Here is a 15,518-nt window from a genome sequence, read left to right on the forward strand (position 1 = left end):
TGATAACAAAGTCCTTCTATTTCGGAGGTTTGTACTCGTACATACTAACATAGCTTGAAATGGAGTCATTTTTGTTGACGTGTGGTAAGTAGAAATGTACCACCATTCAGTGAGATGTAACCACTAAACCCACTTATTTTGTTTGTCTATGGCATAACAATGTAGGTAGGCTTCTAAACATTTATTGACAACCTCTATTTGGCCCTTTGTTTGAGGATGGTAGGCTGAACTCAAATTGGTTTTTAACAACTGGAAGTTTCATCTTAATGATAGCAAAGTCCTTCCATTTCGGAGGTTCATACCGGTATAGAGCTTGAAATGGAGTCATTTTCGCTGATGTGTGGTAAGTAGAATTGTACCACTATTCAACGAGATGTAACCACTGAACCCACTTATTTTGTTTCTCTGTGGCATAACAATGTAGGTAGGCTTCTAAACATTTATTGACAACCTTTGTTTGGCCCTTTGTTTGAGGATGGTAGGCTGAACTCTTGTTGAGGTAGGTTCCTATATGATTGAAAAATTCCTTCCAAAAATTACCCTTAAATTGGCATCCCCATCGCTCACAGTGAGCTTGGGAAAGCCATGTAATTTGTAAACATTTTTGCAAAATATCTCAACAATTTGTTTTGTTGAGTCTGATTTCCTCATTCCAATAAAGTGAACATACTTGGTGAGTTTGTCGACTACTATAAGAATTTTATCCTTACTTGACACAAGTAAACCTTTGATAAAGTCCATTGATATTTCTTCCCATTTCTGGTTCAGGATATTTAAAGGATGAAGTAGTCCAGGGGTCATAATATTTTCATTTTTATTCCTCTGACATTTATCGCATTCTACTACATATTACTATATATCGTTACTCATTCCCTTCCAAAAGAATGATTGACATGCATTATAGTAGGTTTTAAAGAACCCTACATGTTCGATTGACAGTGAATCATGTGACTCCTTGAGAATCTTGGCTTTAAACTTGGAATTTGAATTCAGATAAATTCTTCCTTTGTACCATAGAATATCGTTCTTCCATTCAAATTTTGAATTTTGAGGAAGGTTATTGATTATGGCACTGGTTTTTGGATCTTTTGCATATTCACTTTGAATCTCGTTAAGCCATTCGGGAACAATGATCGACACTACTAGTAATGATGGTTCTTCGTCTTTCCTGGACAAAGCATTTGCCACTACGTAGTCCTTTCCTCTTTTATGTAATATTTCCATGTCAAAAGCAACGATTTTTCCAATCCAATTTTGTTGTTATTCAGAGAGCATTTTTTGTTGGAGGAGGTATTGGAGACTATTATGGTCTGTTCGTATGGAGAACTTACTTCCCAACATAGATTGTCTTCACTTGGCAAGTGCGTGCATAATAACGAGCATTTTTTTGTTGTATGTAGATTTAAGATGTTCTCGCTTATTGAGTTTCTTGCTTTCGAAAGCTATTGGATGACCATCTTGCATTAATACTGCTCCTATACCAAAACTTGAAGCATCACACTCAATTACAAAAGGTTTTGAGAAATCTGGAGTTGCCAATACAGGGGCATTAGACATAACTTCCTTAAAGTCTTCAAAACACTTTTCTGCTTCATCATACCATCGAAATGAGTTCTTCTTTAGAAGGTTTGTTAGGGGTGTCATTATATGGGCATAGTTTTTAATAAATCTTCGATAATACACGGTCAATCCTAAGAATCCTCTTAGCTTGGAGATAATAACTGGTTTGGGCCATTCTCTTATAGCCGTGATCTTATTAGGATCCACTTTTAGTCCTTCCTGGGATATTATATGTCCGAGATACTCTACTTCTTCCTTCCCAAAAGTACATTTGGACCTCTTGGCATAGAACGGATGTTTTTTCTAATACCGTAAGAACTTGCTCCAAATGTTGTAGGTGCTCCTTCCATGTTTTACTAGAAATTAGAATGTCATCAAAGAATACTAACACAAACTTCCTTAGATATGGGCGGAATATCTCATTTAGAGTAGCTTGGAATGTTGCTGGTGCATTGGTTAAACCAAAAGGCATTACCTTAAACTTGTAATGACCTTCATGTGTTCAGAACGCAATTTTTGTAATGACGTCCAACCTTATCTTGATTTGGTAATACCTTGATCTTAAGTCCAATTTTGAAAAGTATTTAGCGCCATGTAGTTCATTCAACATTTCATCGATAAAAGGGATTGGAAACTTGTTTTTAATTGTTATTTTGTTTAGTCCTCGATAATCGACGCATAATTTGAACGATCCATCTTTCTTTCGAACTAATACAACTAGAGTAGCATACAGACTTTTACTTTTTGTGATAATGCCACATTTTAAAAGATCTGGGACTGATCTTTCAATTTTTGTTTTTTTTTTTATGATGTGGATATCGATGTGGCTTGATGTTGATGGGATTTGATCTTGATTTCACTTCGATTGTATGCTCGATGTCTCTTTTAGGCGGCAACTTCGTTGGAAGATCTTGGAATACTTTTTTGTGTTTTTGAATTAGCTCTTGAACCTCCAATGCTTCTTCGTTGACCAGATTTGAAGTTAACATTTCTAATTGATGACACTGTACTAAATAAGCTGGTGCTCCCTTCCGAATCATTTTCATCATCTGGGATGATGATACAATTTGATTCTCAGGGGGTTGGAACCCATATAACTTGTATTTTTACCCTTCCCATTTAAATTTTATAAACTGCTTTTGATGGTTGGCAAAGTAAGTACCTAGGGTTTAAAGCCATTGGATGCCGAGGACCACATCCACTCCTCCTAATGGTACAGTGTAGAATGGAGATTCTAGATTATAGTCTTGAATCTGTAATTTGACTTTATGGCATTTCCCTACTTTTTCAATTTTCTTACCATCAGCTACCATAACCTTCATGTTGGGCATGGGAAATGTGAAAATGTCTTTTCGCCATAGTTGAGTCCAAAAAGTTGTGGGTGCTTCGTGTATCGATTAGAACCATTACGTTGCTCTTCTTGATATGTCTTTTTAACTTTAATGTCTGGCTCTGCGATATAACTGTCATGGTCGATAATGACACTTGCAGAATATTCTCGTTATCTAGTTCTTGAGAGAATTTTGTTGAATCTTCAATTTCTTCTACGTCTGAATCGTCACTCTCTAAGTCATTAGTTGCTTCACATTTATACAGGTTCTCGGTCTCTTTCCCTTTAACACACCTATGTTTAGGGTCTTATTTTTCGCCATAACGTTTGCAATTCCCCTCTTTCATTCTTTGCATTTCCAAGTTAGTTTTTTCTCCTTCACGAAGATGTGGTGGAACATATCTTGTGTTATCTGTGTTTGTAGTTTGGGAAAATCTTCGTCTCGAATATACTCTTTCGACTTTTGGCCATTGCATCTTTTTGTGCTTCTTTTCAGCAGCTTTTGCCTTCTGTCTTGCTACTTCTATAGAAGTGATGTCATGAAGCTCAAGTTCAACTTGGAGATGGGGTTTAAGTCCCGTGGTGTATGATTGAATGAGACGAGTTTCTGATAATCCAGGTACTTGTGTAGCTAAGGTTTCCCATTCTCGAGTGTATTCGTCCACATCTCCTTTTTGTTGCAGTCTGGTGAGTGTTGAGAAGAACTCTTCTTCCTTAACACCTTGAAACCTTTTAAAGAATGCATTTTTGAATTTCCTCCAACTAATAGCAAGCGTTGTTTTTTTCCACCACATATACCAATTATATGCTTCGCCTTCCATTTTAATGGATGCATGCCTGATCTTTTCGTCATCATTGTCAATACCGTAAATCTTGAAATATTCTTCTGCTTTATTTAACCATGCAACATTGCACTTCTTGTTACTGTCAAATTTGGAGAGTTCAAGTTTTGCTCTTCGTTGATACGTCACAACTGTTGGAGTAAAGAGAGGGTATTGATTCGCAAGTTGCATATTTGAGAATTTTTTTCCAGAGCTGCATATTTTGAAAATTCATGTTACTATTTTCTTAATGGGGTATGGACGATGCTTTTGGAGACTCGGTTTTCTCATGTGAGTCTGATGAATTTGACGAATCTGGAGAATTGAGATGTTGAGTAGCTTCATTATTCTGGGGTATTTGATCAGGTGTAATCTTCAACTTGTCACAAATACAGGTCAACATCACCATTGCTTGATTATGATTCAGATTCACCGTATTTGAAAGGATTGCATGCTCCTTTTTAAATTCGTTATGGTTCTGCTCGAGCTGACTTTCTATTCTCTTTGTTGTATCCTGGAGCTCCTTGATTTCATTGGAATGCCCGGTAACCTTATTCTCAAGATCAATCAATTTTTTACTAAAATCAACCATTGTCATAGACGACGACATTGAACGGGTATGCGGTGGTGTATATTTATCCAGTTTAACCTTTTCCTTAACTTACCCTAATTTTTTTATGATTTTTTTCTTTCTTTCTATATATATTTTTTAATTAAAGTTAATTATAATAATTATACCTATATAATAGTTAGCTATATAATAATTTATTATATAACTTAATATAATGAATTATATAAATTATATAATAACAACTATATAAAAACTATTATAAGCACCTTTTCCAAACTACACTAGTAAATGATGCGTCGTTTGAGTTTGAATTGGCACGAAGCCGGAAACCTTAGCTTGGCAGAGTGGACGGAGATGTCGAACTTAGGGAAGCGGCGGGCGGAACAAGGGCGTGTGCAGAGATGCGGAGGAAGATGTGCGGGTTGGTGAGAAGGGCAAGTCGGGACGTGACTGTAGTAGGGAGTAGACAATCGATGGATTTGGATGGTGAGCGAGGGGACAATAATGCGGGGGCGTTGGAAGGAGTCGAGAAAGGACAAGATGGCGGATAAATAACAGATAGGATGAGAAGTGGAGACAGATGATGGTGGGTGGATAACAAGCAGCGGGACGTGATTGCAGTAGGGAGTAGACAATCGATGGATTTGGATGGTGAGCGAGGGGACAATAATGTGGGGGCACTGCAAAGAGTCAAGAAAGGACAAGATGGCGGATAAATAACAGATAGGATGCGAAGTGGAGATAGATGATGGTGGGTGGATAACAAGCAGGATGCGGAGTGGAGACATGTTATGGAGGAGGAATGAACAATTAGTTGCGGAGAAGGGGGTAGAGAGCGTTAGGCAGAGATTTGTCGACGGTGGGTACAATCAGCTTGACAGGAGACTGGTAGGGATGGCACAAAAGAATATGGCGAACATAGTTGGGAACACGCGCAACGGTGCTTTGATACCAAATGAAGTGTAAATACTCAACATTAGAGTCTTAGACAAAAAATGTTATATATATTTTATTAATGAATTGAGGATGGATACAATTGTGGGAGGCCCCTGGATTAAATGCTGCCTTAGGTGCCCCTTTGCCTTAATTTAACTAATAATTACAAAGTTAATTAACTTTTACGTAACAGATAAAAACACATTCCCATTATGGTTCCACGATGGTGATTTAGGCTTGCATAAGTGTAGTCTTTCCATCAACGTGGACATTAGGCATTGGTTGGGAGGATAGACAAAGGCCCATGAGGGTGCTAGGATCAAGGAGTATAGTATAAGCTCCATGTTGAGACCATGTGTTTAAAAATACGACTACGACCACAAAGGGAAGGTGGTGAGAGAGCATTGAGCATACAAGTTGTTTACATTGTGGTGTGCACTATGAACACATTTGGGGTGATGTAGAGTTGTGTTGGACCTCCTTGCATGCATTGTTGGATTTGCTCTTGTTCTATGGCCCGTGTATTACCATTCTGTTTTTGGGATGCCAAACCACGAAAATGCACGTATTGTCTAATCTAAAGAGGTCGAATAACTTGCATCCATGCGGGCTTGTTAGGCCCCCTTCCCAAACCTGCACATTGAAACTTTTGTGATCCATTGAATTTACATCAGGTTGTAGAGAGGGAGTTAAGGATATTAGAATGTTGAGTGCCCATTCCATGTCATGTCCACGGGCAACTGTATTTATGGAACCCACCAATTTGACAAGCCATGACAAAATATGATGTATGACCTCCTGGTCCATGTCGAGGAGATTTGCCACATTGATCTCGGTTCACATAGTCAATTCAGTTGGGCACACGAATGGAAGTAGTAACAACTTATTGAACAATTGGGCTGCCTAAAAGAGATTAAAAATACACCTCCTTGTCATCCACATTGAATCCACGATGGATGACTCTGTTGAGCATTGAAATGAATGTAGTTATTAATTCTTGGGCCTATCTCTCGGCCTTCTCAGTGGGATTGAATGCAAATAAGGGGGCGACGATGAGGAGGGGGATTTGCTCACTTACGGGGTGATTCAGTCAATTGGAAGCATTGTAGAGTTTTGGCACTGAGAGAATCAGAATTCCTACACTAGTTTACATTCCAGAGAAAGCGCAGATTGGTAGTGAAGGACATTACTTCCCAGTGGGATGAAATGCAAATAAGGTGACAACACTGAAAATAGGGGTTTACTCTCTTAGGTGATGTTTCAGTCAATTGGAACCACCATAGAGCTTTAACACAGAAAGAATTGGAATTCCTACACTAGTTTACTTTCCAGGGGAGGACATTATTACATAATTGAGGAAGAAAATTACACTCTTAAGTTAGTTAAAGAGCTGAGCAAGCTACATTGAGCTGGGGTTTTCTCTAGGATAGTTCTGTGTTCGTTGTGTGCATGATTGTTATTCTTGCACTAATCCTTGTTTTGGATGCATATATACTATTATTTGCACAATCGCATTAGACACGAGAGCATAACTGTGAATAACCAGTGTAGATCCATCTTAAACACAGATGTATCAAGCACTGAGAAAAAAAACTCTTAACAAGTGCATTTATTTATCATTTAATTCTCCTTCATATAAGATAAAAGAAATTACCTCTTAAGAAATTTGCTTAAAATTTTCAAGCCTAGGTGACTGTTAAATTTAAGGTTTGCTAAAAAATTTAAGGTTCGCCAAAATTTGAACCTCAAGGTTAAATTTATTATTTCGACGAACCTTGTGACATAGAACTCGATCATCTGCTGGGTGCTGTCTCAAAACAAAGTAAACTGATATACCAAAGAAAGGAACAAAAGAAGGTATATCTCAATATTGAGATAGGTTGCAGCTAAAATTAAGGAGAATAGTTATTAGGATTGAGGAGATTAGTTATAACTTAATCTTCACTCAAAGCATAAATAGGACAAGATAGGAGAGATCTCACACATATAAGAAGAGAGCAAGAGAGCTGGAGGAAGGAAGAGTGCTTCTGGAATAAAAGAAATGCAGATCTGCTAAAGAGACTAGCAAGTACAGCAAGCCATATAGTCCAGACTCCATACAACCGTTGTAACTGTCTTTTCTTCATGCACAGGTTAGACATCTTCAGATTTGGCCTTACACCTTTGAGATCTGGCCATACAGTGTATTACTAGATTATGCTTCAGTGATTGAGGGGGATAAAGAACGATTTGCTGTCCAGGAAAGGCAGAAATAGCAGGCTGTACTGTTGTAGCTGTACTTTCCTTTCCTAAGTCAGGTATTGTTGTTTGCAGTAATTTTATTGACTGTGCAGTTGCTGGTTCAAAGCCAGCTGCAGAGGTCACCTCGTAAGCTTTGATCAAAGGAGTAAAAAGTTGATTTGAAGGAAAAATCTGAGTATGTGTTTTATTTCTTCCATTGTTCATTTTTCAACTATTTCTGTGATTGATGCAATGTTCAGATATTTGATTTTCAGCTGTTAAATATTTTATTAGGCATGTTAAACTTTTTCAATTTCTATCATATTATAAGGTTGAGCAATCCAAGTCTCAAGACTTTGAGCGAGATGATGTTTATGTATCTATTGCTGATGATCCCATTTTTAGTAGCGTTGAATCAATGATGAGTTTCATGAGTGATCATGTTGATCAGTGATTTGTAGCTTTGATGCCTATTTTTGCTGCTACTACTACCACTATTGCTAAGGTTGCAGAGGAGTTTTAGGAGTCCTCAAACACTCGGCCAGATTATTTATGTAGCTCATGTTGATGATCCCTTGTCTAGTAGTGGGGACGAGTTTGATCATGATGAGGAGTGATCATGCTGATCACTGATATGTATACTTGTAGTAGGCCAGTGACCCAATAGCTTATAATGTTGTTTTTGGACTCTAGAGGCCATTTAGAACCTCATTGATTATGTATTCTGTTGCTGATATGTATTGCACTCGGTGCCAATTTGATATATTCACCTTTACCTGGTATATAGATGAGCAAACTTTGCATATTTTATATCTATTGGTTTGGAATCATGGTTTTAAATCTTAAAAATAGTTTTTTCTTCATTAAAAACTGATTATTTCATGTATTTTTTTAACGATCGGTTCATTGAGATCTGACTAGTCCCAGTTTGGAACACCCGGTTTGATAGGTGGACCGGTCCGGTCACTTGTTCCGGTTTGTAAAACTATGGTTCCGACCTTATCAGACTTCATATGGAGAAAGTAGAATTTCATATCACACTCAAAATTCAACAGACTTGACAGTTTTCAGAATTTTAGGATTGGTTGGATTGGAACATTTTCATTGAATTCTATAATGTATGAGGGTATGGGATTGACATTTAATCAAGAGCACGAAACCAGTGTTGCAAACATCCCGATTTTATCACAAAAAAATTACAAAGTCGTGATTTTTGGCCTAGCCGATGTTTGCCAATTTTTACTGATATTTTCTCGATTTTTTGGTTTCCCGGACCCTTGTTGATTTTATCCCGATGCCAATGTTTGCAACATTGCATGAAACCCTTTCAGTACCTTAAAATTGGTGGCATTGATTGTTGAATTACTCTAATGTGGTGTTATTTACTGTTGAACTCCTTTGCCATTGCCCTAACAAAAATGTACCCTTCAAAACAAGATAATTGGTTAGGGCATGTTAAGCTTTTTCTACCATATTATAAGGTTGAGGAATCTAAGGAGTTCGAAGACTTTCAACCAAATAATATTTATGCGACTCTTGTTGATGATCCCATTTCTAGTAGTGGTGTTGAGTTTGGCGAGTGATCATGTTGTTCATTGGTTTGCAGTGGGCTTGTGGCCCAATAGCTTGTGACATGGTTTTTGGACTCAAGGCTGTTTAAAGCATTATTGAGTATGTATTTTGTTGTTGATATGTATTATAATTGCTGCTATTTTGATATATATTCACCGTTACATGGTATATAGATGGGGAAATTTTGCCTCGTGTCTCTGATGGTTTGGAATCTTAAAAATAAAAATTTCATTATAACTTAATTATTTTATGTATTTTTATAAAAACCGCTGGGTCGAGTCCAGTTCGATCTGGTTCTGGTTCGAAACTTCATTTGATAGGTGGCTGGTATTAAGACTGTTTCCAGTTTCTAAAACTATGGCTACACTCAGGCCTCCAAAATTTGACTATATAGAAAATAGGGGTTGAGTGATAAACGGGCAATGAATGTTTAAGGTTCACCCTGCATCAAATGTTTTGTTTCCGCCCTCCAAATGAGAAAGTGTTTTCTTATCTGCGGTGCCCTTGCTGGATCCTCATAACGAGTGGTCACATTACTTGTGGGATGATTGACTTTCCCAGTTGATAGTCAGCTCAAGGGGATCTTGGGTTGTGTTTTTAAAACTATGGTTACACCTGTGCCTCCAAAATTTGATTAGATCATAATACATCGCTTTTCTATATGATTGTAATCCACTGGGGCTTTAGCTAGTGAGCGCCCATTGTTCTAATTGTATTTAGCATGTGTATGCAATCATATGCACAGAAACCTATTTTTAGCTAGGGCCATAGTTAAGGTTGCCAGAGAACTATTTTGATGTTATGTTGAATTTGAATTTTGAAAATATAAAGATAACAAAAAAGTCCCGAGTACAAAATAGGTACGTGATGTACAAGAAGTCTGTTGAAAACTAGCAAACCATTAGAATAATTGGCATAGAAGTGCTAACTGCTTTGCTACCGAATCACAAAGTTATATGAAGCACCTTAAATATGGCGTCCTTTTCCCAAGGAAACGCATCATCATTTTCACCCTAATCGTATGTATTTCTAAAAGTACATTAATTTTGGAGTGCTATATGCTGTGATCACTTGAAACGTGAATGGTTAGTTTGTATGTAGTATAAACTGCTTGATTATTAATATCATTGAGGCATCTCTAGGATAAAGTTCATGTATTCTGATCCGACAGTGGATTCATCTAACAAATTGTCTGTGCAGATGTTAAGCTACAAGCCAATGAGACAGAGTATGGATCCTACAGAGTGAAGATATCTTCGAACACAATGGATGCTGTTGTAAAATGTAGATCCTCACTGGAACAGCTACTGAAAGGAAATGTTGTAGCAGATGATAAGTTCGATCCTGCAGCTATACAGCTACTTTTTACTCGTGAGGGGTTTCAGCTTCTAAGATCATTAGAACGGGAGACCAAGACTTGTATAATATTTGAAAGACGCAGTCATAGTATCAAAATTTTTGGTCCAGCCAATAAAAGTGATAAAGCTATTAAAGATCTGGTACATAACTTGATGTTGCTTCATGAAAACAAACATCATCAAATATCTCTTAGAGGGGAAGGGGTACCATATGGGTTGATGAAGGAAATTGTCAAAAGATTTGGTGTGGAGCTAGCTGGATTTAAAGCGTGCATTCCAGATGCAGAATTTATTCTTGATACACGTCGTCATGTTTTGTCTGTTCATGGCAGTAGAGAGTCAAAAATTAAAGCTGACAATGTTGTTGCTGAAACGGCAAATAGTATCAAGGGGATTCATAATCATATGCTAAAAGAAGTTGATGAAAGTGGGAATGCTTGTCCCATCTGCTTCTGTGATATTGAAGACTGCTACAGACTCGAAGGATGTGGGCATGCCTTCTGCAGATCATGCCTAGTTGAGCAGTGTAACTCAGCCATGCGTCATCATGAGGGATTTCCTCTTGTTTGTGCTCGTGAAGATTGCAACCATTTGTTCTTAGTTGCTGATCTAAAATCCTTGGTCTCCAGTGAGGCACTGGATGACTTATTTAGAGCTTCTCTCGGGGCATTTGTAGCTTCGAGCAAAGGTACCTACAGATTCTGCACCACCCCAGATTGCCCATCAATATATGAGGTGTCAACTTCTGGTAGACTCTTTGTTTGTGGCAGTTGTTCGGTGGAGTTGTGTACAACCTGTCATCTAGAGTATCATCCGTACCTGTCATGTGAAGAATATAGAGAATTCAAGCAAGATCCCGATGCCTCTCTGAAAGAGTGGTGCAAAGGCAAAGAGGATGTTAAAAGGTGTCCTGGTTGTGGGTTCACAATTGAAAAAACTGAAGGTTGCAATCACATCAGTTGTAAGTGTGGTAAACATATTTGCTGGGTATGTGTAGAGTCCTTTGACAGCAGTGACAGTTGTTATAGCCATTTGCGTGCTGTACATGGTGGTTACTAATTGCAAACTCTCTTTTTCTTCATTTCATGTTGAGCTGATGATGTTTATGTTTGTTATGAGTTGTGATGAGCTGATGATGTTTATGTTTGTTATGAGTTGTGATAGATATTTTAGTGCATGTGTTTTGTTCCTCCACACAAGCTCAGGTTAGGTTAGTTGTGGTAGATTGAACTGAGGTGAAGGGACATGAAAGGATAAGAAACTTCTAGTGCCGGAAGGGTGAAGGGGGTGTTTAAAACATATGGAACTCTATTGATAAAACTCAACCTTGATTGATATGGGCTGTTGAGTAAGATGAGGAAAAGTAGACATTCGAAGTATATTATAAAGTAGAACTTTCTTAATTACAGGGGGTAAACTCATGATTCAAGATCACACAATAATAATTCAATCGAACGACCTTTGCCACAACTATGTCACCAAATCAAAATTCATGAATTAAATCAAACTTAATAATGTCACCTACCTCTTTCTAGGACATGAAACAAGAAATGATTTCTCAATCTATTGGTGTTTAACACAGTGATTTCTATCAAACCCGCCTTACCGAATTTAATATGTAGCTGAGCATAGGCTTCTATCAACTTACATGAAAATACATACATTTTTATTGTACTATAGTTTTTCCAATTGATGTTTGACAGGTAGAAGCAATCGTTTAGAGGGTGTTGCAATCTGGAATTAGCCAGAACCACCAACCCACCATGGCAAATTGCATTAAAACTGCACACTTGAAGCTAATACAAACACAAAGTTTGCTTGTACGGCCACCCACTATCAAGTCTGGGATTGACAGAAGGGAAAAGAAAACCGCCGAAGACTACTTGAAGAGCACAAAATGGTCCAAGAGGAAATTGGAAATACAGATACATGGCTGAGGCTTAAGCTTTAAGGTTCCAACACCTGCTTCTACCCATGGTAGTGGTTGTGGCCACAAGCAAAATGAGACAACACTTGCACGGGTAGAGGAAATTGGAAATACAGATACACAGCTGCAAAAGAGCATTTGGTTTAAGGTTCCAACACCTGCTTCTACACATGGTGGTAGTTCTAACCCCAGCCATAATGAGACAACTTTTTCGTAGGTCTAAGTTAAAGAGCGGTGAATTGTATTATATGTCGTATTTTGGCTTCAGTTTTCTCAGTACGTTCGAGATTTCTGAGGAAGATGATAGAAATGTTGGATTTCCGAATCAGTATTGCTTTGTTTTTTTAAATTGGTAAAAGATGGGGTTCTACTGGGGCCCTGAGTCTTAGTGATATCTGACGTTTGTGACACCTGATACAAGGGGTCCCTTAAGAGTTTGCCAGCAAGATATACTTGTTATTGACAACCCACAGACTAAACAAGAATAACAAGGCTAAATTCATCCTCCAACTGAAATCATCATAGCACTGAAACTGATACAACTATTGAATGGGTTGCAGCCCTGGGACTCACTGATACAGCTATTGAATGGGTTGCAGCCCAGGCACTCCCTGAAAACAATATAACTATACAACAACTTTACCATCTTTCTTTATCTCGTTTTAAATACAAGAGTTAGCTCTTCAACAAAATTTCAGCCAACTCGAACCAACTCCCAATCTTGCGAGTCAATCTGCTACTTTACTGACCTCTATAAATATGAGAAATTCTGAACACCTTGAAAGTTTTTAGAAGCCTAAGAGCATCGTGGGTAACCTTATCAGTCTACCAATCTGGGGCATTCTCTCTTCGGATGACCTCCACAATGATCATCTAGCCCCCAATGCCCAGCGTCATCCTATTGTTCTCAAAGGCCAAATGAATACTTTGAAAGATGATCCGTGGCTCAGACAAGTTACATCTTATTGTTGTCAAAGGTCAAATGAGAACTTTTGAAAGAGGTTATTTGTAGACCTGTTAATGTGGGTTTTTGATCTTTGTGAATGCGTATGATTTTTTTGTTTTAATGATAAAATCCATTGTTTCTATTTTTATGGGCGAGTCCTTCAATTGAGCGATCTTTTTGTAAACTTTATGATTACTCGTTAAACATTCAGTATTTAGTCTACTTACAATGCTGGAATTATTGGTGTAATTTGTACAAATGGTTGCATTGCAGATATTGTTATTATATGTAATTAAGGTTTGTACTAGATTATTTATTTTTTCATTTATTATATTATTAGGTATGTTTAATGTTAATCTAGTCAAATTTGATATGTATGTTCAATAACTTGTGTGAAAATTCTGGGAAAAATGGTTTTTAATGCAAAACAAAATTTTTATTGACATCTTGACTTGTCAGAGTCTAATCCGGTGAATTTTCAGTATTATTTTTGTTATAAAATATAAACAAAAAGGTACATCTTGACTTGTCAGAGTTTAATCCGGTGAATTTTCAGTATTATTTTTGTTATAAAATATAAACAAAAAGGTACATCTTGACTTGTCAGAGTTTAATCCTGTTAATTTTCAGCATTAGGATTGTTATAGAATATAAACAAAAAGGTACATCTTGACTTGTCAGAGTTTAATCCTGTTAATTTTCAGCATTAGGATTGTTATAGAATATAAACAAAAAGGTACATCTTGACTTGTCAGAGTTTAATCCTGTTAATTTTCAGCATTAGGATTGTTATAAAATATAAACAAAAAGGTACATCTTGACTGGTCAGAGAATATAAACAAAAAGGTACATCTTGACTTGTCAGAGTTTAATCCTGTTAATTTTCAGCATTAGGATTGTTATAAAATATAAACAAAAAGGTACATCTTGACTGGTCAGAGTTTAATCCTGTGAATTTTCAGCATTAGGATGCTTATAAAATATAAGCAAAAAAAGTCGTAATAGGAGGTTATATTTAACATCCTCAATCCAATAAGAAATTCAACATAAATCACATAACACATTGACCCTTCATAAACAAGACACAATGTGCCATAAATTATGAATATAGATAATTGAAATCATATCAGCAATTTACATAATTATTTGACAGCTGAAAATATCATTAATATGTATAAAGTTTATATATATATATATAGGCTTATCACAACACTACTACAATTCTTTAGCTTTCCAAAACTTAATCTAGGGAAAACCAATAAAACAGAAATGCACGTTAAGCAGATACTACAAGTGTGTATCATACAAGCATGCCCTTCAACACAACACATTTTTTCATTTTTTCTTTTTCACTTCAACAATAGGGTTTTCTCTGAACTTTAATTTCCAAATCTTCAACCGATAAACCTTAACCCTAGTTTGAAGGACATTGTAAAAAAATTCATGAACCCAAGACTCAGAGAGAGAGAGTACAAAATATGATTACAGAGCGAGATGAAAAGTGAGACTCTTTTTGATCGCTTTTCTACCAACCTATTACTACAAGAGTGATAGTGGGTGGGTTGGTCCATAAATTGCCATGGATATTCCACTAGACATTTCGCCACAACAAATCTAATAAAACTATATTTAAAATGCTGAAATCCACACTATAGAGTTTTATTTCTCTTTAGATTTATGGATTTGCAAATCACTATTAATTGCATATGTATGCAAATTAAAATTATGTAGAAAATAGAGAACAACGAAATAAAAACTTACAAACAACAATTTGACACATGATATACCCTAGGAAACCCTTTTGGGAGAAAATCCATCTAGAAGGTGAGACCATTATGTTGTCTTTCTCTGAATAGAAAATGACTACGAGTACAAAGAAGTAAGACTTGTGGCATTGGGTTACCAAAATACACAAATCCTTTTTGTGTGCTATCTTCATATACCTCTCGGCTATTTTGCTAGTCTATGGAACAAGTGCACTCGAAAAGAATGGAACCCTTTTCCTTCCTAGTGGTCCGGTTATAACATAGCTCGATAGCGTATTAGTGGTTATGCTCGACTACCTCAACTCTTAAATAGAGTTACAATATAAACTCTTCTAGACTCTTCTTCATCATAATCACGTCCCAACTCTCTCTATGAATAATGGGGGTTGACATACCATCCTCTTGAATTATGATAGTGAAAACATAAAGGTCAACTTTCGCATGGCATAAGTGGTTCTTGCACTGTTGGAAATGTCTCTATGTGTAGAATGTGAAAAAAAGAAGTGTGGCA

General features: G+C 36.9%; 1 protein-coding gene across 1 annotated transcript in view; it reads left to right on the forward strand.

Annotated features, from left to right (window-relative positions):
- The window catches only part of LOC149234407 (ATP-dependent RNA helicase DEAH11, chloroplastic-like), a 38,084-nt gene extending 26,635 nt beyond the window's left edge, over positions 1 to 11,449 (forward strand). Inside the window, 1 exon segment of the mRNA XM_089371835.1 lies at positions 10,211 to 11,449. Within this exon segment, the coding sequence (XP_089227961.1) occupies positions 10,211 to 11,427 (1,217 nt within the window). The 3' untranslated portion in view covers positions 11,428 to 11,449.
- The last annotated feature ends 4,069 nt before the right edge of the window (positions 11,450 to 15,518 follow it).

This window comes from Pinus tabuliformis, chromosome 8 (assembly GCF_031772625.1).
Source record: "Pinus tabuliformis cultivar Carrire ecotype Pingquan chromosome 8, CPIR1, whole genome shotgun sequence".
In the NCBI taxonomy this organism is placed as follows: Eukaryota; Viridiplantae; Streptophyta; class Pinopsida; order Pinales; family Pinaceae; genus Pinus; species Pinus tabuliformis.